The following is a 22,248-nucleotide window of genomic DNA, read 5'->3' as shown; positions in this document are numbered from 1 at the left end:
TAAATTGGTTAATACTGACATTTTTATTTCCATCTTCATATAAAACTTACACAGAATTTAAACAACATGATTCAATTTTGTTTTAACTCACAATAAATAAACAATATTGTGTATAGAACACGAACATAATATAATGGATGTAAAAAGAAGGTTGTATTCACTCCTCAATCAGAAAATGTACTACAGTTGTAGTGCTAGTTATAATAAAACAATACCAATTCTAAAAATAAATGTGATGAAAGATTGACTTCATTTCGAGATAAACAGAACTGTTGCCTAGAAGCCAATTGATAAATAAACTGATTCAACTCTAAATCATAAAATACAGTAATGCTAATACAGATTAAAACAAGCTTCAGTACTCTTCATAATATTACGAACACATTTCACATTTAAATGTTTCATTTCAATATTACTAGATATCGTCTGTCGTCGTACAGATCTAAAATAATCCGCTTAGGTAATGAATGCAAGGGTTTATCAATTAATTTATGAATAAATAGTCTTTACAAGTGTATTCAAACACGCATATATAACAACTTTGTACCTTATAGAAATGTATTCTTTCCTCATCTTAACATTTCTTCCAGAACGTAAAACTGAATTAATCTAAATTATGCTATATAGGCTAGATACACAATATGTAATACATATTCTTCTCTTAATGACACTAAATTAAAATAATATTTACATTTTATACAGGGTGGAAGTGAAATAATCCTGCAGATTGAAAGGGGTGATAGGAGACACTTAAATGATTACAAAACCTTGTATTACGTTTTGCGATTAAATGCACGGTTAATTAGATAATTGAGTTGGAAGTTTCAGCAGTCCGGCAACATCGCCGCTAACACACTGCTCTTTCTTCCCATAATACAGATGTAAGACATGGATAAATATGTAATAGGATGCGAAACTTACTGAGTTTCCCATAACACATGCTAGAGGCTTTAATGTAGAAATTGATCTTTCTGCCACCTGTTGGGCGGTGGAGAACTTATTACATCTAGCAGCGCACCAAGTAGCGAAAATAAAAACTAATTATTCCATGCATTTAGCAGCGCACTTGGTGACGAAAATGTTAAACCATGCAGAAAGTATTCCCTCCTCCCCCTCAACACTATTCTCAAACTAACCCAATTTAAAATAAAACATTTACATTTTTATTCCTCATAGCATCTTCCACTGAAAATTCTTACCGGAGCCAACAGGAAGATAAAAGAGACGTTCTATTTTACATTACCCAATTAAAATATAACCAGACAGAGACAGAAAATAAAGCAAAAGTTTAGATAATTGGGATTGTATTCTTTGGGTATTTAGTGTACAGCGCAATGGTAAAGTCTGCAAAAACTACTTAGTTCAACTTATTATATTACTATTCCTTTATTATATATTCAACACTATTTTTACAACGTTCATAAACATCACTGTTTAACATGCACTGCTTATACACACATGTAGTATCACTTTATGTCCACTTCTTAGCAAGATTCTGGCTGCCATCTTGCCTTCTCGAGCAACGTCTCGAACGAACGGATAAATAGAGAACTCTGGGTAACGTACCCAACACGTAGTTCTAATGTTCACCACCTACGACGTCGGGCGCTGATCACCTTATTTGAGACCCCTGCCGTCAGATGGTGCTGACCGCAGTTTCGCATCCTATTATATATTTATCCACGTGTAAGAGGCCAACGAACTAAGGTCTGCCTCTCATAGGTGAACTACCGCCCTCTTTGACTATAACTTTGCAATCTGTTCGCATCGTTCAGTAGCTTGAAATTAGTAGTTTTTTAAATTAAATTTACACGATAACCATCCACGTTACTGAAATACGCCAGAAGGATAAATTATTCTTTATTAGATTTTCTATCGGTATGGATAAAAATCACGAGCCTACTCGTAATAATTACCGAATAAGAGGGTGTTAAACACAAAAAATAAAACTTTTTTTCTGAGAAAACTATGCACTTTAAACCAATATGGTATTACACTTTTTTGTTACATTCAACATGAGCTATTCGCTATGAAAATTTGCAGGATTATTTTACTTCCACTCTGTCTATTCTCTTGTACTTTTTACATCTTTTGAGTGGAAAATGGATCAGAATAACACTAATAAATGTTATTGTTAAACCTACAGTTAATATCGCTATTAGAAAAACTTCTTTCTCAAAACAATTCATGTACTTTACAATATCCCAACTTCTTTTTCTGCATCTTTCATCAATGCAAATGGTGTATTCTGTTTCAATTTCATTTAGTCGACACCAAAGCCACACTTCTTTCAAATGACAGTCACAAATCAGAGGATTTCCATTCAACAAAACTTTTTGAATCATCAAATTACGTAACAAGATCTGGATATCATAGGATGTGAGAAAATTAAAAGACAAATCTAGAAATTCCAATTTCGTCAAGTTAGAATTTGAAATATTTATAGTTATTAACTTGTTATCGTTTAATTTCAGTATTCTAAGCCGAGGTAGATTATCCAACGCTCTGATTGATAAACGAGAAATATTACAATATCCGAGGTCTAAGGATTCCACTGACTGTGAATTGATGATTACGTCTTCATGATGCAGAATAAGTGGATTATTGTTCAATGATATTGATTTTAAATTTTGGTTATCCTTAAAAGCATTGGGATCAAGATACATAATAGAATTACTACCCAAATCAACTACCTTCAGATTAACACAAAACACGAAATGTTCTTGAATTGACACGATTTTATTGTTGTTCAAATTCAGTTCACTTAACTTGCTGTTGTTTCGGAAAATGTCCGGAGGAAGAAAAATCATTTTATTAGAACTAAGATTAAGTTTTCTTAATTTATAATTGTATTTAAATGTATTTCTATGGATAACTTCAATCTTATTATCCATTAAGTTTATTTTCTGAATCAGAAAGTTTTCTTTGAATGTCTTGGGGTGTAGGTATGTTAATTCATTTGAACTTAAATCCAACTTAATCAAATTTACATTCTTCTGGAAGACATCTGCATGTAGATTTTTGATATTGTTACCATTCAATAGCAACTCATTCAAGTTGTAATTATTTTCGAATGTTCTGGAATTATCAATTGATACTATGGAATTGTCGCTTATATCCAGATATTTCAACATAACATTATTCCTGAAACATTCTATTGGCAAAACCTTTATTTCATTTCTGCTGAAGTCTATAGTCTCTACTTTTTTATTAAATATAAAAGTACTGGGATGCATATAAGTAACTGCATTATCTCTAAAACGGATCTCCTTTACATTAAAATTCATACGGAACATAGTTGGTTCAAGATACCTGATGTAATTTCTTTCTACTTTTAATATCTTCAAAGCAGTATTGTTACGAAATAGAGAAGGACTCAATGATCTAATGTTGTTACCATTTAAATTCAATTCTAGAAGTCTGTAATTGTTAAGAAATAATTTTTGGTTAAGGGAGGTTATTCTGTTACCACTTAAATCTATACTTCTAAGTTCAACATTTTTATGAAATAGAAGTGGATCTAATGTATCAATTGCGTTGTAACTTAGATCTAATACTTCCAAATTAATATTACCTCTAAATGTATCTGGGTGAATGCTTTCAATATAATTCCAAGGTACTTGCATACTTAAGTTAAATGATTTAAGTTTTATGTTATTTGTGAAAGTATCTGGGTGGATATCAGTGATCATATTTGTACTTAAGTTCACTTCTGAAAGCAGAGGCGTGCTCTTGAAAGTGTCCAAATCAACATAAGTTATCCTGTTACTACTTAAATCTAATATTTCTAAATTTGGAAACCCGAGGAAAGTTTTGTTGTCTAGGCTATTAATTCTATTATGACTAAGGTCAAGTATTCTTAAGCAAAAGTCATATTCAAAGGTGTCATTGCTTGTCTCATATTCAATATTATCCAGAACGATCGATCCGAAATTATGTTGAATTCTATTTGATTTTAAAATCAGTTTCTGCAGATTTGGATAATTACTGGCTATGATGTAAGTATCTATAAACTCGATCATGTTGTTTCTCAAATTTAATACTTTTATAGTGTTTGGCTTCTCCGAAACGAAAGTAGGAATTTCTTGGAACTTATTATTTCCAAGATCAAGTATTGTAATATTAAATACATTACAGAATAGCGAAGACGGCAGATGCTTGAGTTCGTTATTTTGTAGGTAGAGTTCTGAAAGGTAAGTAAGATTTTGTAACGAATTCGTTTCCACACAATGTAATGTGTTATCATTCAGATGCAATATGCGCAAATTCTTGAACTCTCTGTTCGAAAAGGAATCGTTTCGCAGCACTGTAATACGATTGTGAGAGATGTCCAGAAGAGTAGTATTGTCTGGTACCGGAAATACCACGTCCAATAGACCCTGGTTGGAATAGTTGACAGAAGTGGAGAAACAACCAGTAAGGTAGAGTGCAAATGTCACAGCTCTCACTAAAATGAAGTTTTGTATTTTCATATTCTGAAATGTAATCAGACATACTATTAGAACGTGGAATTCACAACTGGGATTTCCACACATAGGGCCTATTGCTACCTTAAAAAGTATCACCTCAAACTTAAAATTTAAAGAATGTACAAATATGGCTTTTCAGATATAGTTTCCTGAAAAGCTGACTTGAATAATTTCAAGAGAAAAATTGTTTCTTGGCCGGACATCGAACCTGAGACTTTTGGCTGAGCGCGCCAACGCTCTACCGCTGAGCTACCCAGGAACCCTACCAGATCCCGGCCCAACTATTTCCCTTTTCATCCACATACCTCAAGTGGGTTGACAAGACGTCAGAGGCCCAATATTGAGTGCACACACTGTGTGTGACTTAAATTTGTGGTTTTCTGTTAACGAACAGTAACGTGTATTACACAAATCTGGCTTTTCAGGTAAAGCAGACTTGGGTAATTTTTTCCCTTGAAATTATTCAGTGTTCTCTTGAAGGTTTGATGATGTTAAACTGATCACAAGGATTGGGATTTATATGACATTTCATATTTTATATAATTTTCCTTTAAAATTCCTTAATACTGTAATTAGCAAAAACAAGATTTGTAATCGAAGTAAGAGATATTTATGTCGCGTATGATATTTTATGTATTTTCGAATATTATATATTACGTTGTACCGAAGTACATATGATATTTCCGTGCAGAAATTCTGCATCATCATATGATGATGGAAGAGTGTAACAAAGAAAAATTCTCTCCGCCACCGGGATTTGAACCCGGGTTTTCAGCTCTATGTGCTGACGCTCTATCCACTAAGCCACACCGGATTCCATCCCGATGTTGGATTGAATCCTCTCAGTTTAAGTTCCACCTCTTGGGTTCCGTCTAGTAGCCTACCTCATGCACTGCGTCATAGATGTATGACAGTGGCACAATGTCCACACATGTGCAGAGGTGCACTCGTTATGAGTGACTAAGTGGCCGGGATCCGACGGAATAAGCGCCGTCTGAGAGGATTCGATCCGACATCGTGGTGGGAATCCGGTGTGGCTTAGTGGATAGAGCGTCAGCACGTAGAGCTGAAAACTCGGGTTCAAATCCCGGTGCCGGAGAGAATTTTTCTGTTCCACTCTTCCATCATCATATTTTCGAATAGCCTGCATGACTTCTATTTCATACAATTTTTACAAATTTTCGGAAAACACTGACCCGCCAAAACTGTTCAGCGTTTTGAACTCCTGAAGATGATAATAACGGGAGGTATTTAATTTCCTTTCCGTCACATAGGACGTATCCTTGAGGAGTCACAAGATCTCCCAAGAGATATGTCAGAAATGTAAAGCCATAATTACAAACTTATGTAGGGATAGTTACCCGTGCATTGGTGTTCCATTTAAATATATATTGGAGTTCATTTACACCTGGATCGTTTCTGACTCTTACATCAGAAACAAAGAAAACAACTACGTCACTTGTTTGGCAAGGTTCTCCTAATATACAGACCTATTAACACTAGATACAATTGCTTCAAGATTTAGGAATCTGAAATAATTTGAGTTCTAGAAGAAGTCAGTATGTACTAATCTTGGGTATCTATTTAAAGTAATTTCTTTCCAAATGTTTACATTCACTTAACAATTTGTTTGAAGTATTAATTTAATTAAAAAGAGGTTCTGCATAAGTTTAAACGTATTGTGAATTCTCTTACTGCATTCTAAAGTTTCAATGATTCCTTCATAACGATGGTCAGATGGGATGAGTGGTTAGCTCTTATTAATCAATTTTATTAAATACAAAAAAAATACAATAACAAGTCTAATAATAGTTATAACAATAGCAATAATAATAGTTGAATAATAATAATAATAATAATAATAATAATAATAATAATAATAATAATAATAATAATAATAATAATAATTTGTAGTTGCTATTTGGAAAAAGGAAATTGTACCAGAACAATGGAAGGAGTCCATAATCGTACCTCTCTTTAAGAAGGGGGACAAGACTAACTGTAGTAACTTTCGATGAATATCAATTTTGTTGACGTCGTACAAAATTTTGTCCAATATTCTTTTGGGAAGATTAGCTCCGTACATAGATGAAATTATTGGGGATCATCAGTGCGGTTTTAGGCGTAATAGATCGACTATTGATCAGATTTTTTGTATTCGACAGATAATGGAGAAAAAATGGGAGTATAAGGGTACAGTACATCAGTTATTCATAGATTTCAAAAAGGCATATGACTCGGTTAAGAGGGAAGTATTATATGATATTCTTATTGAATTTGGTATTCCCAAGAAACTAGTTCGATTAATTAAAATGTGTCTCAGTGAAACATACAGCAGAGTCCGTATAGGTCAGTTTCTATCTGATGCTTTTCCAATTCACTGCGGGCTAAAGCAGGGAGATGCATTATCACCTCTACTTTTTAACTTCGCTTTAGAATATGCCATTAGGAAAGTTCAGGATAACAGGCAGGGTTTGGAATTGAACGGGTTACATCAGCTTCTTGTCTATGCGGATGACGTGAATATGTTAGGAGAAAATCCACAAACGATTAGGGAAAACACGGAAATTTTACTTGAAGCAAGTAAAGCGATCGGTTTGGAAGTAAATCCCGAAAAGACAAAGTATATGATTATGTCTCGTGACCAGAATATTGTACGAAATGGAAATATAAAAATTGGAGATTTATCCTTCGAAGGGGTGGAAAAATTCAAATATCTTGGAGCAACAGTAACAAATATAAATGACACTCGGAAGGAAATTAAACGCAGAATAAATATGGGCAATGCGTGTTATTATTCGGTTGAGAAGCTTTTATCATTTAGTCTGCTGTCAAAAAATCTGAAAGTTAGAATTTATAAAACAGTTATATTACCGGTTGTTCTGTATGGTTGCGAAACTTGGACGCTCACTCTGAGAGAGGAACATAGGTTAAGGGTGTTTGAGAATAAGGTGCTTAGGAAAATATTTGGGGCTAAGCGGGATGAAGTTACAGGAGAATGGAGAAAGTTACACAACGCAGAACTGCACGCATTGTATTCTTCACCTGACATAATTAGGAACATTAAATCCAGACCTTTGAGATGGGCAGGACATGTAGCACGTATGGGCGAATCCAGAAATGCATATAGAGTGTTAGTTGGGAGACCTGAGGGAAAAAGACCTTTGGGGAGGCCGAGATGTAGATGGGAGGATAATATTAAAATGGATTTGAGGGAGGTGGGATATGATGATAGAGACTGGATTATTCTTGCACAGGATAAGGACCGATGGCGGGCTTATGTGAGGGCGGCAATGAACCTTCGGGTTCCTTAAAAGCCATTTGTAAGTATAAGTAATAATAATAAGAATAATAATAATAATAATAATAATAATAATAATAATAATGTTCTGGGCCTTGGCCTATTTCAGCTTTCCACTGTATCATTCATCTGTTTTGTACACGTCCCACGTGCCTTTCGCCTCGTGTATTGACCGATGTAAGACCAGTTAAAAAATTATGACCGATACATTGCTAAAAGTTTTCTGATATTTTCTTAAAATAAATTAACTACTCTCTCAATTATGGGGAAATATTTAGATATTGCCTTACATCTTCATTGATAACTGTCAAGTCTAGTGTATCACCAATGTCATTATACATCTCATTGCTGTTATGCCATCTCTACGGTTGTTAAATACGTATCTTTCTAATTGCGGACCCTAGGGTCACTACAATAAAGCAGGTACTGCACTCAGTTTGTGAAACTAAACTAATCGCTTTTCCTTTAACCAATCTTGAAATCTGATTAACTATCCAAAGTTTATTATAATTATTTGTTTTCCTGTTATACTTAAAGCATCTGAGGATAGGTAGGTACTACTCGACCAAGGCAGGAACCGTTTTGCTTGGTGGCGCTGCGATTCGCTTCACAACACAGGCCGTGTTGTAAAGTCCGCATCAGATGCAAAATGAAGCACATGCTGAACTGCGCTCTTGTTTCATTATTATTAATACGCTTTATACGTTATATATTCGTATAAGTTTATAGTTTAGTTTTATTTATCATATGCTTAGACACACAGAAATCTATTCAGAAAAAACACCAAAACATCAGTGTTCGTAAAGGAGAGAACATGTCTCGAAAGTAACGTAAACTAAAGTAGCTACCGTATTTTATACAACAATGCATTTGGTATACATTTCTTATCTTAGCATTTCTCATTCTTTACCTTCTTTTCTAATCCTATTAATTGTTTTAGTAGGTTATTTTACGACGCTTTATCAACATCTTAGGTTATTTAGCGTCTGAATGAGATGATGATAATATCGGTGAAATCAGTCCGGAGTCCAGCACCGACAGTTACCCAGCATTTGCTCATATTAGGTTGAAGGAAAACCCCGGAAAAACCTCAACCAGGTAACTTGCGCCGACCGGGAAAGAACCCGGGTCACCTGGTTTCGCGGCCAGTCAAGCTAACCGTTACTCCACAGGTGTGGGCTACTAATTGTTTCCTTATTTACCTTCACAATATTTGCAGCACGCTCTGTTGCCTTCGACAGAGGAAGGAATAAACCCGTTGTCTTTTCTTCATCACTAAACTTTATGGCATAAATAATGCTCCGCGCTTGGCTACGAAACACACGTCTTCCTACACGCGGCATTGCGACCAGATCGAAACGCTAGGCATTGGATGTGACGACACTCCAGCAGTAAACATACGCAGCTAGCACGGAGTTCCTCATTCTGCAACGACGGGTCCCGCCTTGGTCGCGTAGTAGATAAGTAGACAGCCAATCAGACAGACAGACAGATAAATAAAAAATGACAGTATGTTTTCAGGTAAAATATAATATTTTTGTAAATTAACACATTGAAATAAAAGACGAATCATGTATTTGGCGTAAAAAAATAAACAACTTCAATTACAAGAAGATTTCAGAGTTTGACAGTAGATAGCCAATTCTCTGTATGTTTTTATAAAACATTGCTATATAAACAACTTGAAGACCTACATGTTTATTGGAATAGTACTTTTCATAAGTGGATAAAATTAATAATAATGATGATTATGATGATGAAAATAATAATAATAATAAATTACTATTATTATACTTAAAGTATTTTACAGTAATTCAATGTGATCCCAAAACTCGCCCAGTCCACTTGGCCATTTTCATGATTTATATATTGATTATGTATGACATCATTCTCATTTTCAGTTTGTTTTCTTCCAAAACAACGTCAATCCTTATCTAAAAGTTTGTGTTATTGTGCACGTCACTTGAAAACTCGCTAAGTACGTAGACCGGGCTGATTAACATACTACTGTTTACCTACAAGAGATCTGACATATTCAAAATTGACATACAACATTTTATTACATTATTAATACAGATATTATTTTCTTGCATACAATATTTTTACTTGCTTCACATTTTGTCTACTCATTAAATTTGGTATACTGTTAAATTGCTATAGTATTCATTTGACATACTTTGTACAGAGTGGGGCATAGGAACCAAGTGTTTTTAAAATAATCATAAAACAGTTAGTTTTTGTTTTCAACACATTTTATTGGTAGAACAACGTTTGTGAGAACATACCATTTCAATTATGAGCGGAAAATTACATCTGGCATGTGATGTCCGTCTGTGTTGACGCATTATTTAAGGCGCTGATGAAAATTCACCTCTATTCTTTCCAGGGGATCTCTGTTGATTTGGGTGATGTGTTGACGTACTGTGTCCTTTAATTCATCTAATATTCGGGGCTTATCCTCGTAAACACGTGCCTTTAGGTACCCTCATAGAAAAAAATCACGTGGACAGGTCAGGGGACCGAGGAGCCCTGGAACATCACCAAATCTCGAAATGAGACGATTGGAAAACAGGAGGCAAAGAACTGCCATTGACGCTCTGGAGATATGCGCCGTGGCCCCATCTTACTGAAACCACCCATCTTGTATGGGTGTAAATGTAAATCGCCATGCAAAATCCGTGTTACCGTACGATTGCTGATTCCAAGAGCAGCTGAATGTCTTCGAGCAGAGCGGCCTGGGCTGCGCAGTATCGCTTGTCTGACTGAAAATTTTCTGGAGTACGCACTCTATGTTGGGGGCCGGGCTATTTATTCTTCAGTATTGCGCCCTTTTTTTTTTAAGATTTTTTAACCCAACATAAGATTGTGTCACGCACGGGAACAGAATCATTGCGATTAATATTGAATCTGTAGCAAACCTCACGCCGTATCGAGCTCACCGACTCGCCATTCCTAACAAAACAATCATACGCAAACATGCGTCCACTGCTCCATGATGCCGACTGCAGGTGAAATGCTATGAGCCACGGAATGGAATGACACATGCCGCACGTCTCTCCCTTTCATAATGACCGAGTACAAGCCATTCCAAAAACACTTGGTTCCCATGCCCCACCCTGTATAATGTACTGACATTAAAAAAAAATGAACATAAATTTTAAAGTAAAATTGTGGCCACATAGTCTATTCTTAAGTAATCCAAAATGCGTCCCTCATTCTTATGTCGTTGATATATTTGGGCTAGATGTTGTACCTTTTGTTGATTCTCGCGTAAACGGCCTTTTCGTATCCCCCACTCAGAATCATTTCCACATTTGAGGCGTGATTGTGAACTGTGTGTTTTAAGACTGTTGGTGTATTACCTTCAGTGATCGCTCGTCTCTGCACATGGATTTCCTGATGCACAACAAATACGTACGTCCATTATTGTTGTTCGTTCTCTGTTTATGATATAAGAATCCCCTATGAGATAAATGTTGCCCCCCCCCTCCTTGTTGTTTCTTCAAATTCACCCTCCATAATTTTTATACATCCGAAACCTCTATAATTTTTATGTAAAGACAAGTAACCATAGAAACTACAACAGGAACTATTGAAAATGTGCACAATATAATTACAGTAGAGTATGTAAAAATATGACATGTGATTGTACAAATGAAACAAAGTAGTTGTATGCCAGAAAAAGTATACCTAAAAGGTTGTGTCGAATTGAATTAATGAAAAATAAATAAGCCAAATATTTGTATACAAAATAGGTTATAATATGTGTGAAATTACTTTATGTCAAATAGCAGTAGGTAAAGTGCAGTATGTCAATCCACCAGGAATCCCAGTGTATATAAAACTAGCAGGTCAGTCCTTTCGTAAAAGTGGACTTAACGGTATTTTGATAACACATTCTTCAATTATAAGTTAGAATTCTATGAACTAAAACATTTATCATAATACTATAGGCTTATAATTGATTTATTTACTTACTTTGTTAGTTCACTTTAGCACGTAAGACATTAATTGTAAACAATGTTAAATTTCAATCTAATAAATAACTCTATCTCGATCCTATCAATATAATTTCACACACTGTTAGCTACAATGATAAATAGTACTGACCTTATTGCATATATTCTTCATTGAACAAAGTACATTCGCAATTCCAATCATGGTGTATAGTAAATTAATGTTAGCAATGCAACAGGAGATTTCACATTGTCACAGAATCACTTTTTATGATTTCTGGCTCGATGTATTTGTGATCAATTCACAGTACGATTGTACAGTAAAATGGACTCCCTTCAACGCACATGTCTCTTATCTCATGGGAGTGGCGAAGCAGATACCGCGGTGCATATACGCGATAAATTAGATATTTCGCATCGTACAATCTTCGAGGCTTATGCGACCAGACACCAAACCCGCCTGTTCTCAGAGTTGCCTTGATTTTCATATTTACCCTGTACGATAGGGTGGCGATATTCACAATACCTCGCTACCATACTTGCCAAACACTCAACACTTTGTAAATGCTTGTTAAAATCCACGTTCTCACTTCTGTTATAATCAATTCGCAATTACCACAATTATAATTAAAATCTCTAACAGTGTTATAGTACTAACTACGCTCATACAACAAGCAAAAGCGCTTTCAGTTTCCATTGATACCATGTCCATGCAACCAATATCCACACACATTTATGTCCAATTTTATTGTTCACTTTTATTTATGTCCACATTTTTAGATTCATGTGACCTATGTCCACAAACATTTATATCCATTTTTATTTACGTTAGGTAGGTGTCCCTGATATGGCCATGCTAAGGTTTAAAAATTTTTCTAGCCGCCATTTTGAAAAAAAATGTGAACCACTTTTTTCTTACTCGTTCTCAGTCTGATGGACTTTCTTAAAACAATTTTCTTTCTGCATAAAAATAGCTTTCATTGTCCAAAAAGTCCCAAATTCCAAAAATCTGCCTAGTGGCCATATCAGGAACATGTGCGCGTGATATGGCCACCCTTGTTCCATGTTCTATAAATCGTGATTGTTTTTAGTTTGATAGCACAGTTGTGCTAAAATTAAATAATTTTTGTGTAAAGTGAATAAACATGACACTTAATAATCTTTTTTATAATTCAAAAGTGTAGTCAAAACAGGTTTTTCCATAAAAAATTAAATTGTTTTTCTTAAAATACAAAATTTTTGCGTAATCCCATCTACTGTATAAGGCATGTAAATTTGTCAGGTGAAAAAATAAAAGTGAAATGAACTTGATATGGCCATGGTGCATTTGATATGGCCATATCAGGGCCAGGTAAGCTTTCACGAAAATCGTTTGATTATGAACAACTCGTAAAAGATACGCCATCAACGACGACACCAATCAACAGAACATTAAAAACTGAATGGAGTACGATGGTTTTCATGAAACAAGTCTTTGAAAAACATGCATAAAACAAAGGAGACTTACCAGAGAAAAATAAAAAGAGGTCACGTGAAAAACGCGAAACAGGCAACTGACGCCATATTGCTCAACCTGACTGGATGGAAAACGATCAAGTGACATACCAGGATGCCCTTTCACTGGATCCTGCCGCAATTTAGTGGATTTTTTGGTTAACTAACTCACAACAGGGGGGTGGCCATATCAGGAACATGGCCATAACAGGAGCACCCACCATACATTTTTATTTATGTCCGCTTTTTAGATATGTCCACTCGCGGAATAGGCCTATGAAATGCATAATTATGTGTGCATTTATTTATTTAGACAGAGTTAGGCCCGGAATACACTCTACCAAGCAAAACTGTACGAATATAATGTATGCATCATTATTACATTACAACACGGGGTTCAGTTTTTAATGTCCAAAAACCTAATATCAATTTTATTATGTCCATTACATAAAAGTTCGCTAAATTATTGACAGTAATCTCACTAGAGGTTTTGATTTATCTAGAGAAAATCAAAACTCGAGTGGGATTTAATTGACTATTACACGATTAGAAGAAAGTATATAAAGATTAGAAGAAGTAAAGTACTCCAATACAATAAAATATTAATTGCCTTGCTGAAATTCTATTTCACTAATGTTAGCTTCAACAAAACGTTTCAACGGAGCCGCCATTTTCAGTTGACTATCTATGCTGTAAACAAATGACACACGAGAGAGAGAGAGAGAGAGAGAGAGAGAGAGAGAGAGAGAGAGAGAGAGAGAGAGAGATGTCTCGATAGTACAACCACGGAATTATGAACACGTCTAAGGGGGGCCGATTGTATAAACAATTTAATCTTATATCAGAGGTTAAATTGATCCTCGTTCTAGCTGAACTTGGAATTTTGTGTTGTATAAAGTCTAATCTGAGATTAATTTGTCTTAAACTAAAGTCAACTTTGACTGAAGAAATTTCTCCGATTAAGTTAGATGATCCAAGTTCAGTTATTTCTTTTCTGTTTGAAATATGTGAGTGGCAGACTGTGCAAAAAGAATAACCATTATTATTAATATTAATAGTTATGGTAGATACATTTATATATATATATATATATATATATATATATATATATATATATATATATTTCAATTTATTTCCTTAATACACAAACATTCTTATATTTTATAAGGCTTTATCGTGTTCAGCAGTATCAGATAACATAACCTATCATTATATTATGTTTTAACAACCATTATTATTAATGGATATGATAGGTACATTCATAGATTTTCAATTAGATGTATTACTAAACGAAAATTGTTGTTTTATAAAGCTTTATTATGTTTAGCAGTATCAAACACTATAACATGATAACAATTTGGAGAACGGACAACCTTCTTCTTATTGTCCGCCATTATTTACAATGCACAAAATAAACCAGTGTCTCCAACAGAGTGTAATACGGAAAGTCGTCAAAAAGTAGTTGGAAAGTCGCTACATTTCTCATTATCAACAAAGAAAGATTACACTTTGTCACTATGAAGTGCTAGAAAGATCGCTAAAACCCTATTTAAGCAATATAAATGTTAAAAGAAATTGTCGTTAAAAAAAAGTTAAAGTCGCTAAATTGGCAACACTGAACAAACCTGTACAATATGGCCCGCGCATCACATACTTCACCTGTTTCTGCGATACTGCCAAATCCTTTTTACGTGAACTTGGATTTCATTTGAACCAAGGTAATTTGATCGCAGAAAAGTTTTATACAATAGAAGAAGTGTCTGAGCTCGGTTCACTTTCCTATCTTCGATCAAAGTTGATTTTTGGTCCGGGAGTTTTATACAGGGACATCACTTTATTTTTACCAACATTTTTAACATTAACCTGGCTATACTCGGAAACACTGTTCCCCCTTCCATTACAGGAGTTTGATGTTATTAGTGCAATATGTAAACAAATCATTTTACTAGGTATAGGAGGAGAGAAAAGTAGTGTATCCATTTATGTTGTAGGGAAATACGATATTACGATTTTCAGTTTGATCATCACTTTTACGGAATTTATCAAAATACAGTAGAGTAGTAACATTTTTTTTTTCAAAAACTCAACTTTTCAGGCGGCTATGTTCGTTATGTAATGTCTACTTTATTTAGCATATTAATTATTGATGTTATCATACAATATAGAGAGTGCATTTAAATTTAGGGGGTCATAAGTAAAGGGCTGTAAGTGCACTTAAGTTACTTTTGAGAAAATGAGGTTTAAATATTTAAGCTTTCGTAAAATCGGTGAAATTTTTTATTTAAATTTTAATGTGCGATGCGATTAAAATATCCCTTTGCCACTAAAATTTTAGATACTTTTGCTTACACTGGATGCACTTAACTCACAAATGTCACTAGCATTCCTTTGCTTCTAGCCACCTCAATTGAAAAAAAGCTAATCTGAATTTTTAAACAAGTTGCTGAAAATGGTTGCCGTTCATTACAATGCAGGCTTCAATTCAGTACGCATATTATTAAAAACATTTTGAAGCATATTCTCTGAAATTGAATTTATCGTTTCTTGAATATAATTTTTAGTACGATATTATTAATATAGGTTCTTTCTTCTATAGAAAACGCAATCATATTTATGAAACACACTATGCACTGCAGTGTTTACTTCACTGCTTGAAGACTTCGAATGCAACAGCGGCTGTAAGTTTGTGTGTCTGACGGGAGCAAGGACATTAGTGAAGGGGTGAGAGTGAAGTACATTCAGAAATGCAGGTACAATAAAAATGAAAGTAAAAATAAAATGATGTCCCTGTACAATTGGGCCTAAGACACATTTTACGCTGTCTTTTTTTCATTCAATGCATTTTCAGAAGAAAAATTCTAATTTGAAAATGATATTCAAGTAAAAGACTATTCTAGCAAAAATTTCAGCTAAGAGGATTGTTAAGTGGTTCAGATTGTATAAAATTATGTTAAATGTGAAAAGAATTTCTGGATAGTGGCTTTGGTTTTATCTCATTTCACTTAAAAGCATGTTTGTTATTTCGATTGCGACATTCTCTTCTTCTTACGTCTGTTCTACCTTTGTTTAAACTGCAATGCAAACGATTCATTTCCGTGAGGGCATTCCCACGTGTATGAGACATTCCTTTACCGACTGACAAATCTCAATTACTTAAGTTCGGACTTTCACAGAAAACTGACATCCTCCAGTCAGCTTTTCGGGCGCATCCCCCTCCCCCGTATGTGGTACCTAAGAGGTTAAGTCCATTTTCGGTTTTTCCCCTTCAAAATTTTCTAGAGCTCCTTCAGTGAGTGAGACAAGTGGCCAACAGGCTTGGAGTTCACATAGTTTCTCTCAACCCTAAACTCCCTTTGCAAGGACGTGTTTTCACGTACCTTTTAAATTTATCTTCCCATTTCCCCTTTCTTTCAATTAAATTTCAATTCGGGGGCCGAAAAAAATAATTTCAATATAGAAGCGGTAAGACCCAAGAGAGGCAGCAGTACTAGCCTTTGGGCCCGTCCTCCGTACCAATAACAAAGGCCTATTTTCCTCAAAACCGCTCCTGTTTTCAATTCCCGCGATTAGTAATAATCAGAAGCATGTTCATACCTGACGGTGCGTCAATAAGAGCACAAGAGCACGTGAACACCTTGTTTCCATTAATGCACGACTAGTTTTATTATATAAAACCGTATTGACGTAGTGGGGATGTATAATATCAGAATCGAATATTTTAAACTTCCCTCATCTTGCATAGACTTCTTATGTAAACTTGGCAACATGCGTTCACGTATAAGCCGTGCTCTTTTCAAGGATGTTACAGAAATTACACGCATGCGCGGGAGAAAATTGTCTTTCGCTGGACGCTCATTACTCGTCAAGAGCACAAAGCGTTAAGTGAACAGTGAATCTATCATACAGATGTTGGGTGCATCGATGCCTATCGTTAACGTGCTATATATCTCGAGGAGGTAATTTAATAGTCTGTATTTTAGCCTGTAGGTGTCAGCATTTCTCACTGTCGGAGCGTGGGTGTGTGTAAAGTACTGCTAAGAGAGTGTAGTTTGTGAATTACTATACTTTAGTGTTAGCATAATAGCATAGTTTGGTAAATATTTATCCATTGTTTGGCTTTCAAACACGTGATGGCTGAATGCGATGGTGGTATGAATTTAAGTATCTGTATGGTAGTGTATAATATTTAAGAATAATATTTACAGGCATGTATTTATAGTAATCTATGCGATTCGGATTGCAGTACTGGTATAGGCTATAGTGTATCAGTGTGTTGTGAACCAAAATATATCACTGAACACACGCTTTTGTAAATAACGGTACTTTGATATGCATTAGGGCTATTCCATATGAAATCGATCAGTAAAAAAACTCGCATTTTTTATACTCTAATTTTTTCCCTATTTATAGAAGGTGCTGAGGAGAGTGCATTTGCAAAAATATACTATCAAAAGTCAAACGGTTTTCGTATTGTTGAGCGACAAATGTAGCGTATTTTAGAAAAACAAGCCTCTTTCAGCGCTTAGAACTCTGGAATCATTTACAGAACATTGAACGAGAGCTCATTTTGAAGCTGACATTTGGTAGGTTATGATAAGAAGTAATCCTTATTTTTATTGTGTACAGAGAGACAGATAATCTGATTTTACTTACTTTTAGGATTTTTGCTCATTTGTAAAAATGTAAAAGAATATTGAGGAAAAACCTTGCATTATTAAGAGGAATTCGGCATTGTTTGCTTAGTGGTACGGCAATAAGTTTCGAGGATATTAAATAAATTATTTTCACACGCCTAGACTTGAACGGCGCAGTACCGCACGCACTGGTCGAGAGATGATGATAAGCGTCCGTTGGGCGTCATTTTACTCCTGTGTTTATGAAAACTTGTGATCAAGCTAGCCCAGCTATGCGCTACTAGACGAAACATCACGTATCACGTGTTTGTCTTCTGGCCTTGCTTGCCTCGGCTAGCTCCCGTCTCACAGTTAGTTGGTTAGTTCACGTGCGTACTATTTATTTTCTTTATTTGATATTTTCAATACTTTCTTATCAACATACCATCAGTAAAAAACATGTGTTTATTTGTACTTTCAATGCGGAATCTAACTACATATTTTTAAAATATTTTTTTTCGGTTGCAATGCCGTCTTAATGAGGAAAAATCTAAATTTCTCCATTTCCATAAAAAGTAAGAAAATCTGTTTATATGTCAATATAAACTTTAATTTCTCAGCATCAAAATAAACCATGATTTTGATCATTGGGTGAAAGCGTTTCGGAGCTACAACAGTTTAAAGTTGCTAATTTTATGAAAATTCGATAAATTTAAATATTTTTAATTTAAACACTATGAAGTTCTGATGCCTGAAACTTTGCACAAAGCATTGTATCACAGTTGTCTACGTACAAAAAAAAGTTTCATTGTATTTAGAAATTGTAAGGTCAATTTTCTCTATATTTCTGTCGATTTGAGATGGAATAGCTTAATTTTTAACAAACGTAAACAATGAACTCTGTTCAAGTAATTTTGAACTGTAAAGAACTGGGTAAACTGACTCACCAGGAAAAATTGGAAATAAAAAGACTGGGTTTCATTGTTGTTGTTGTTGTTGTTATTATTATTATTATTATTATTATTATTATTATTATTATTATTATTATTATTATTACTACTATATGTTTTGGATGTATATACGATTTTTTTCGATAGTGAAACACTGGAATCATGACATTTCATATTAGGATAAACGTACGATTTCAAATTCTTTTCGGTTTTGTAACACAAAATTGTGAACACACGTAATATTTTATCACGAGCCGCCACTTCGTACATTTATATCTTATTACTTGTCCAACAGGTGGAGAGGCGAGCTGCCGGAGGTAGAGGGCGATGGGCAGCGTGTCCCGCCGTGGCATCGGAGGAAGCATCCACAGGGTCCGCGAGTTCGAGCTTGAGAAGGTGAGTAATCCTTCTCACACATCACTGCCACAAGTAAATTTTAAGATACACGATACTCACATGCATTCAAACTTTCCATAACAATATCCTATGTGACAAAAAGTGACTAGGGTTCATCGAATTCCCACGCTTGCGCGAAACGTTTGTACCTACAACTCGTGACTGTTATTATAAACATGGTTGTGATTTAAAATATTGTGACAGCCACGTGAGGTTCGATCTCTCGACCAGCAGAAGGAAGTGCAAGGTCGGCCGTATTTCGGCCGGCGCGGAGGTTGCGCGCGCATCTGCTTCCTGTGGCATGTGCTGTGGCTTAGGGAGTAGAGTGGAGTGAGGAGAAAGATCCAGAGAAGTCTGGATATCCGTTATCTTCTAGGCATCTGTCGTCCGGCCGCGAACTCTCCAGAAACTATGGCTTAGTTATAAATACAACGCGCGAGTGAACGCGACACAATCAGTCAGTCAGTAAGCCAGTGTTGTTAGAGGCAGAACTGGACAGTAAGCGAGTTAGTCTCGTGTAGCAGTGAAGCCAGCTTCGAGACCAGAGCGCGACTTGAGTTGTGTCCGTAACTGTGGAGCCTGAAGCCCGGAGTTCGAGTGCAGTGGACCGCAGTTGGGGGACCTGAGTTCGAAGTTCAGCGGATCGTCTCTGAAGGTCTGGGGTTCGAGATTCTGTGAACGCGAGTGACTGAGCTAGAAGAACTAGCCAAGACAAACGAGCTGTGAACTGAGAACTGACAGTTCTATGTTGTAAATAGTGCTTTGTGAATATTAGTTAAGATTAACAGTTCATTGTTGTTCGTAATAGTCCAAGTAAATGGTCATTGTCGTCTGTGGAGTGCACTAACGAATACTTTGTTACTATGTGGAGAGCAAATCCCATTGTTGACGGGAGTAGAATTGAATTGTAGAAAGTGAAGAGTTATTGTTGTCAGAATAAAATTACATTATTGTTTTTGAATTCGGCCATGCCGAAATGTAGTAATTATACACCTGATAGCAGCCCTTTAATGGACCTCATTAAAGTACATCTATTCATTAAAGTTCAGGTGTTCCAACAATCAGAAAACACCATTGTAGCAATATGGAAGCGCAAGTATCGATTATTCTCGGATATGCAATCGAAAGACAACTAGCGAAACGTCACGGAGGCTGGAAATCCAATACCGTCGCAGAAGGTTACGTTCTGTTACTATAATATAGTCCGACCATCGGATCTGTGCCCCCGTAAGATATGCGAACTGAACCTGAATTCCTTTTCAGCCTCGGCAATTCATTTCTCTCCCTGTATTCTCTGGCTGGCAAGTTGGTATAGCGCTGGGCTTCTATGCCCAAGGTTGCGGGTTCGATCCCGGGCCAGGTCGATGGCATTTAAGTGTGCTTAAATGCGACAGGCTCATGTCAGTAGATTTACTGGCATGTAAAAGAACTCCTGCGGGACAAAATTCCGGCACATCCCGCGACGCTGATATAACCTCTGCAGTTGCGAGCGTCGTTAAATAAAACATAACATTTAACATCTCCCTGTATTCCTATTTCTCTCTTTTCTATCTCTCTCCCTTTCTCTCCCCCACTACTCACAATTTTGAGCCTTCTTGCGGGACAGTTTATTTGCACTTGCAGTCCAGTGTTGTCAACTCAACATGAATACTGTAGCACGGAGTGGTGAAAGAAATATTATTAAGCAAGTAATAGTATTTTGTATCAGTCAATCAGCGTCATTAGACCTACTTAAATTAAATTATGAGTAAGTAATAATTAACCTTACAGTATTGTAAGCAATATTCAAGAGACATGACACTGTTTGACGGAAGTTTGGCAACATCCCTATTCGGCAAGGTTCGTGGCCTGCTATTTGACGTAGTGGGAGAGAAACGGGTGGAATGGGGTGAGTAGAGGCGTTAACTTTTCCAAGAATGACGACAGCGCTGAAGGGGCATAGATCCGATGGTCTGACAATAATTAGCGTTAATTGTAAATAATATTCAAATAAATTCAATTTGTCATCTCGTTTTTTCAATGTCTGAATCAATTTCAAGGTTATATCAAGATTAATGTTTATTTTACTCTCTAGATTATATCAAGGTCAATGACATCTGTTTCTCGGAAAAAATCAATACTTTCGCGTCTGCGCACAACTCACAATTTACGAGATATTGCACTAGGTCACTTCCGCTCCCCAGTCAGATAAGAATAACATGAATACTTATGAATAATTTCAAGTTAGAAATATGGTCGAGCATAAAAAGTCGTATGAAACTTGCCTATAATGGTAATAAAGACGCTCGTATGAAAATTATGAAACTCGCTTGCGCTCGTTTCATAAACATACTCGCGTCTTAATTTACTACCATTATAGGCTCGTTGTATAATGTACTATTAGGATTTTAAATCAAATTGTATCACTCCTTTTCATTTCCGTTCTCGTTTACGATTACAGCCTACTATATTCATTCTACTGTTACCAAAAAGATATTTGGTCGTCGTAGGCTATATTTTGTAATTAGAAGGCCGTGACATAATTTCTTCTCCATCCATTCATTGTATCTAACTCAGAAATTCAGTGGAATCACTTTCAAAATATGGTACTTGTGTATGTGACCAGACTACCACGTGAATTTAATTCTTAAATATTCCGTTCCTTAATTCGAAGTTGGTTAACCTGTGTTCATGTTGGGTGGCTTGTATTCATGATAAAACGCTATTGATCAATTATACACAAAATAACATCAGAATGCGTAATATCAACTTTTCATATCCTTATTATTATTATTATTATTATTATTATTATTATTATTATTATTATTATTATTATTATTATTATTATTATTATTATTCAATCAGTTTACATTGCATATTAACATCTTCTGACAGGCAAATCAAGAAAAGACTCTTTTCTATTCAACCATTATCCTTCTCTTAACTGTCTTTTCTCCATCGCTTCCAGAATGGCCTTTTACCATGTTGTCATTGACATACATATCGATATGCATAGCCATTTCTATTCTCGGTTTATTGTGAATAAAAAATCTTCACGTTCACGTCCTCCGCTTCCCGTTCTCGTTCTGG

At 35.5% G+C, this 22,248-nt stretch overlaps 2 protein-coding genes across 3 annotated transcripts in view; one reads left to right on the top strand and one right to left on the bottom strand.

Annotated features, from left to right (window-relative positions):
* Positions 1 to 22,248, top strand: part of LOC138713746 (serine/threonine-protein kinase meng-po) — a 126,276-nt gene that overhangs the window by 16,525 nt on the left and 87,503 nt on the right. For both annotated transcript variants that reach the window (XM_069846119.1, XM_069846118.1), the window contains one exon: positions 19,079 to 19,179. In XM_069846119.1, coding sequence (XP_069702220.1) covers positions 19,111 to 19,179 — 69 coding nt within the window. In that variant the 5' untranslated portion in view covers positions 19,079 to 19,110. The remainder of the gene's footprint in view (positions 1 to 19,078; positions 19,180 to 22,248) is intronic.
* On the bottom strand, positions 5 to 12,125 carry LOC138713745 (insulin-like growth factor-binding protein complex acid labile subunit). The gene is made up of 2 exons (XM_069846117.1): positions 11,881 to 12,125; positions 5 to 4,475 (listed from the first exon to the last, which is right to left on the bottom strand). Exons 1-2 carry the CDS (start codon positions 11,929 to 11,931, stop codon positions 2,046 to 2,048), a joined length of 2,481 nt encoding a protein of 826 aa, XP_069702218.1. The 5' UTR covers positions 11,932 to 12,125; the 3' UTR covers positions 5 to 2,045.

This window comes from Periplaneta americana, chromosome 14 (assembly GCF_040183065.1).
Source record: "Periplaneta americana isolate PAMFEO1 chromosome 14, P.americana_PAMFEO1_priV1, whole genome shotgun sequence".
In the NCBI taxonomy this organism is placed as follows: Eukaryota; Metazoa; Arthropoda; class Insecta; order Blattodea; family Blattidae; genus Periplaneta; species Periplaneta americana.
The sequence above is the reverse complement of the archived record's forward strand: the minus strand, read 5'-3'. Positions and strand labels throughout refer to the sequence as shown.

Excerpts from the sequence above, each read along its gene's own strand:
- LOC138713745 (XM_069846117.1), bottom strand. The coding sequence starts at position 11,931 with ATGATTGGAATTGCGAATGTACTTTGTTCAATGAAGAATATATGCAAT. Across the intron at positions 4,476-11,880 it reads TGAAGAATATATGCAATAAG|AATATGAAAATACAAAACTT; the intron begins GTCAGTACTATT and ends ATTACATTTCAG.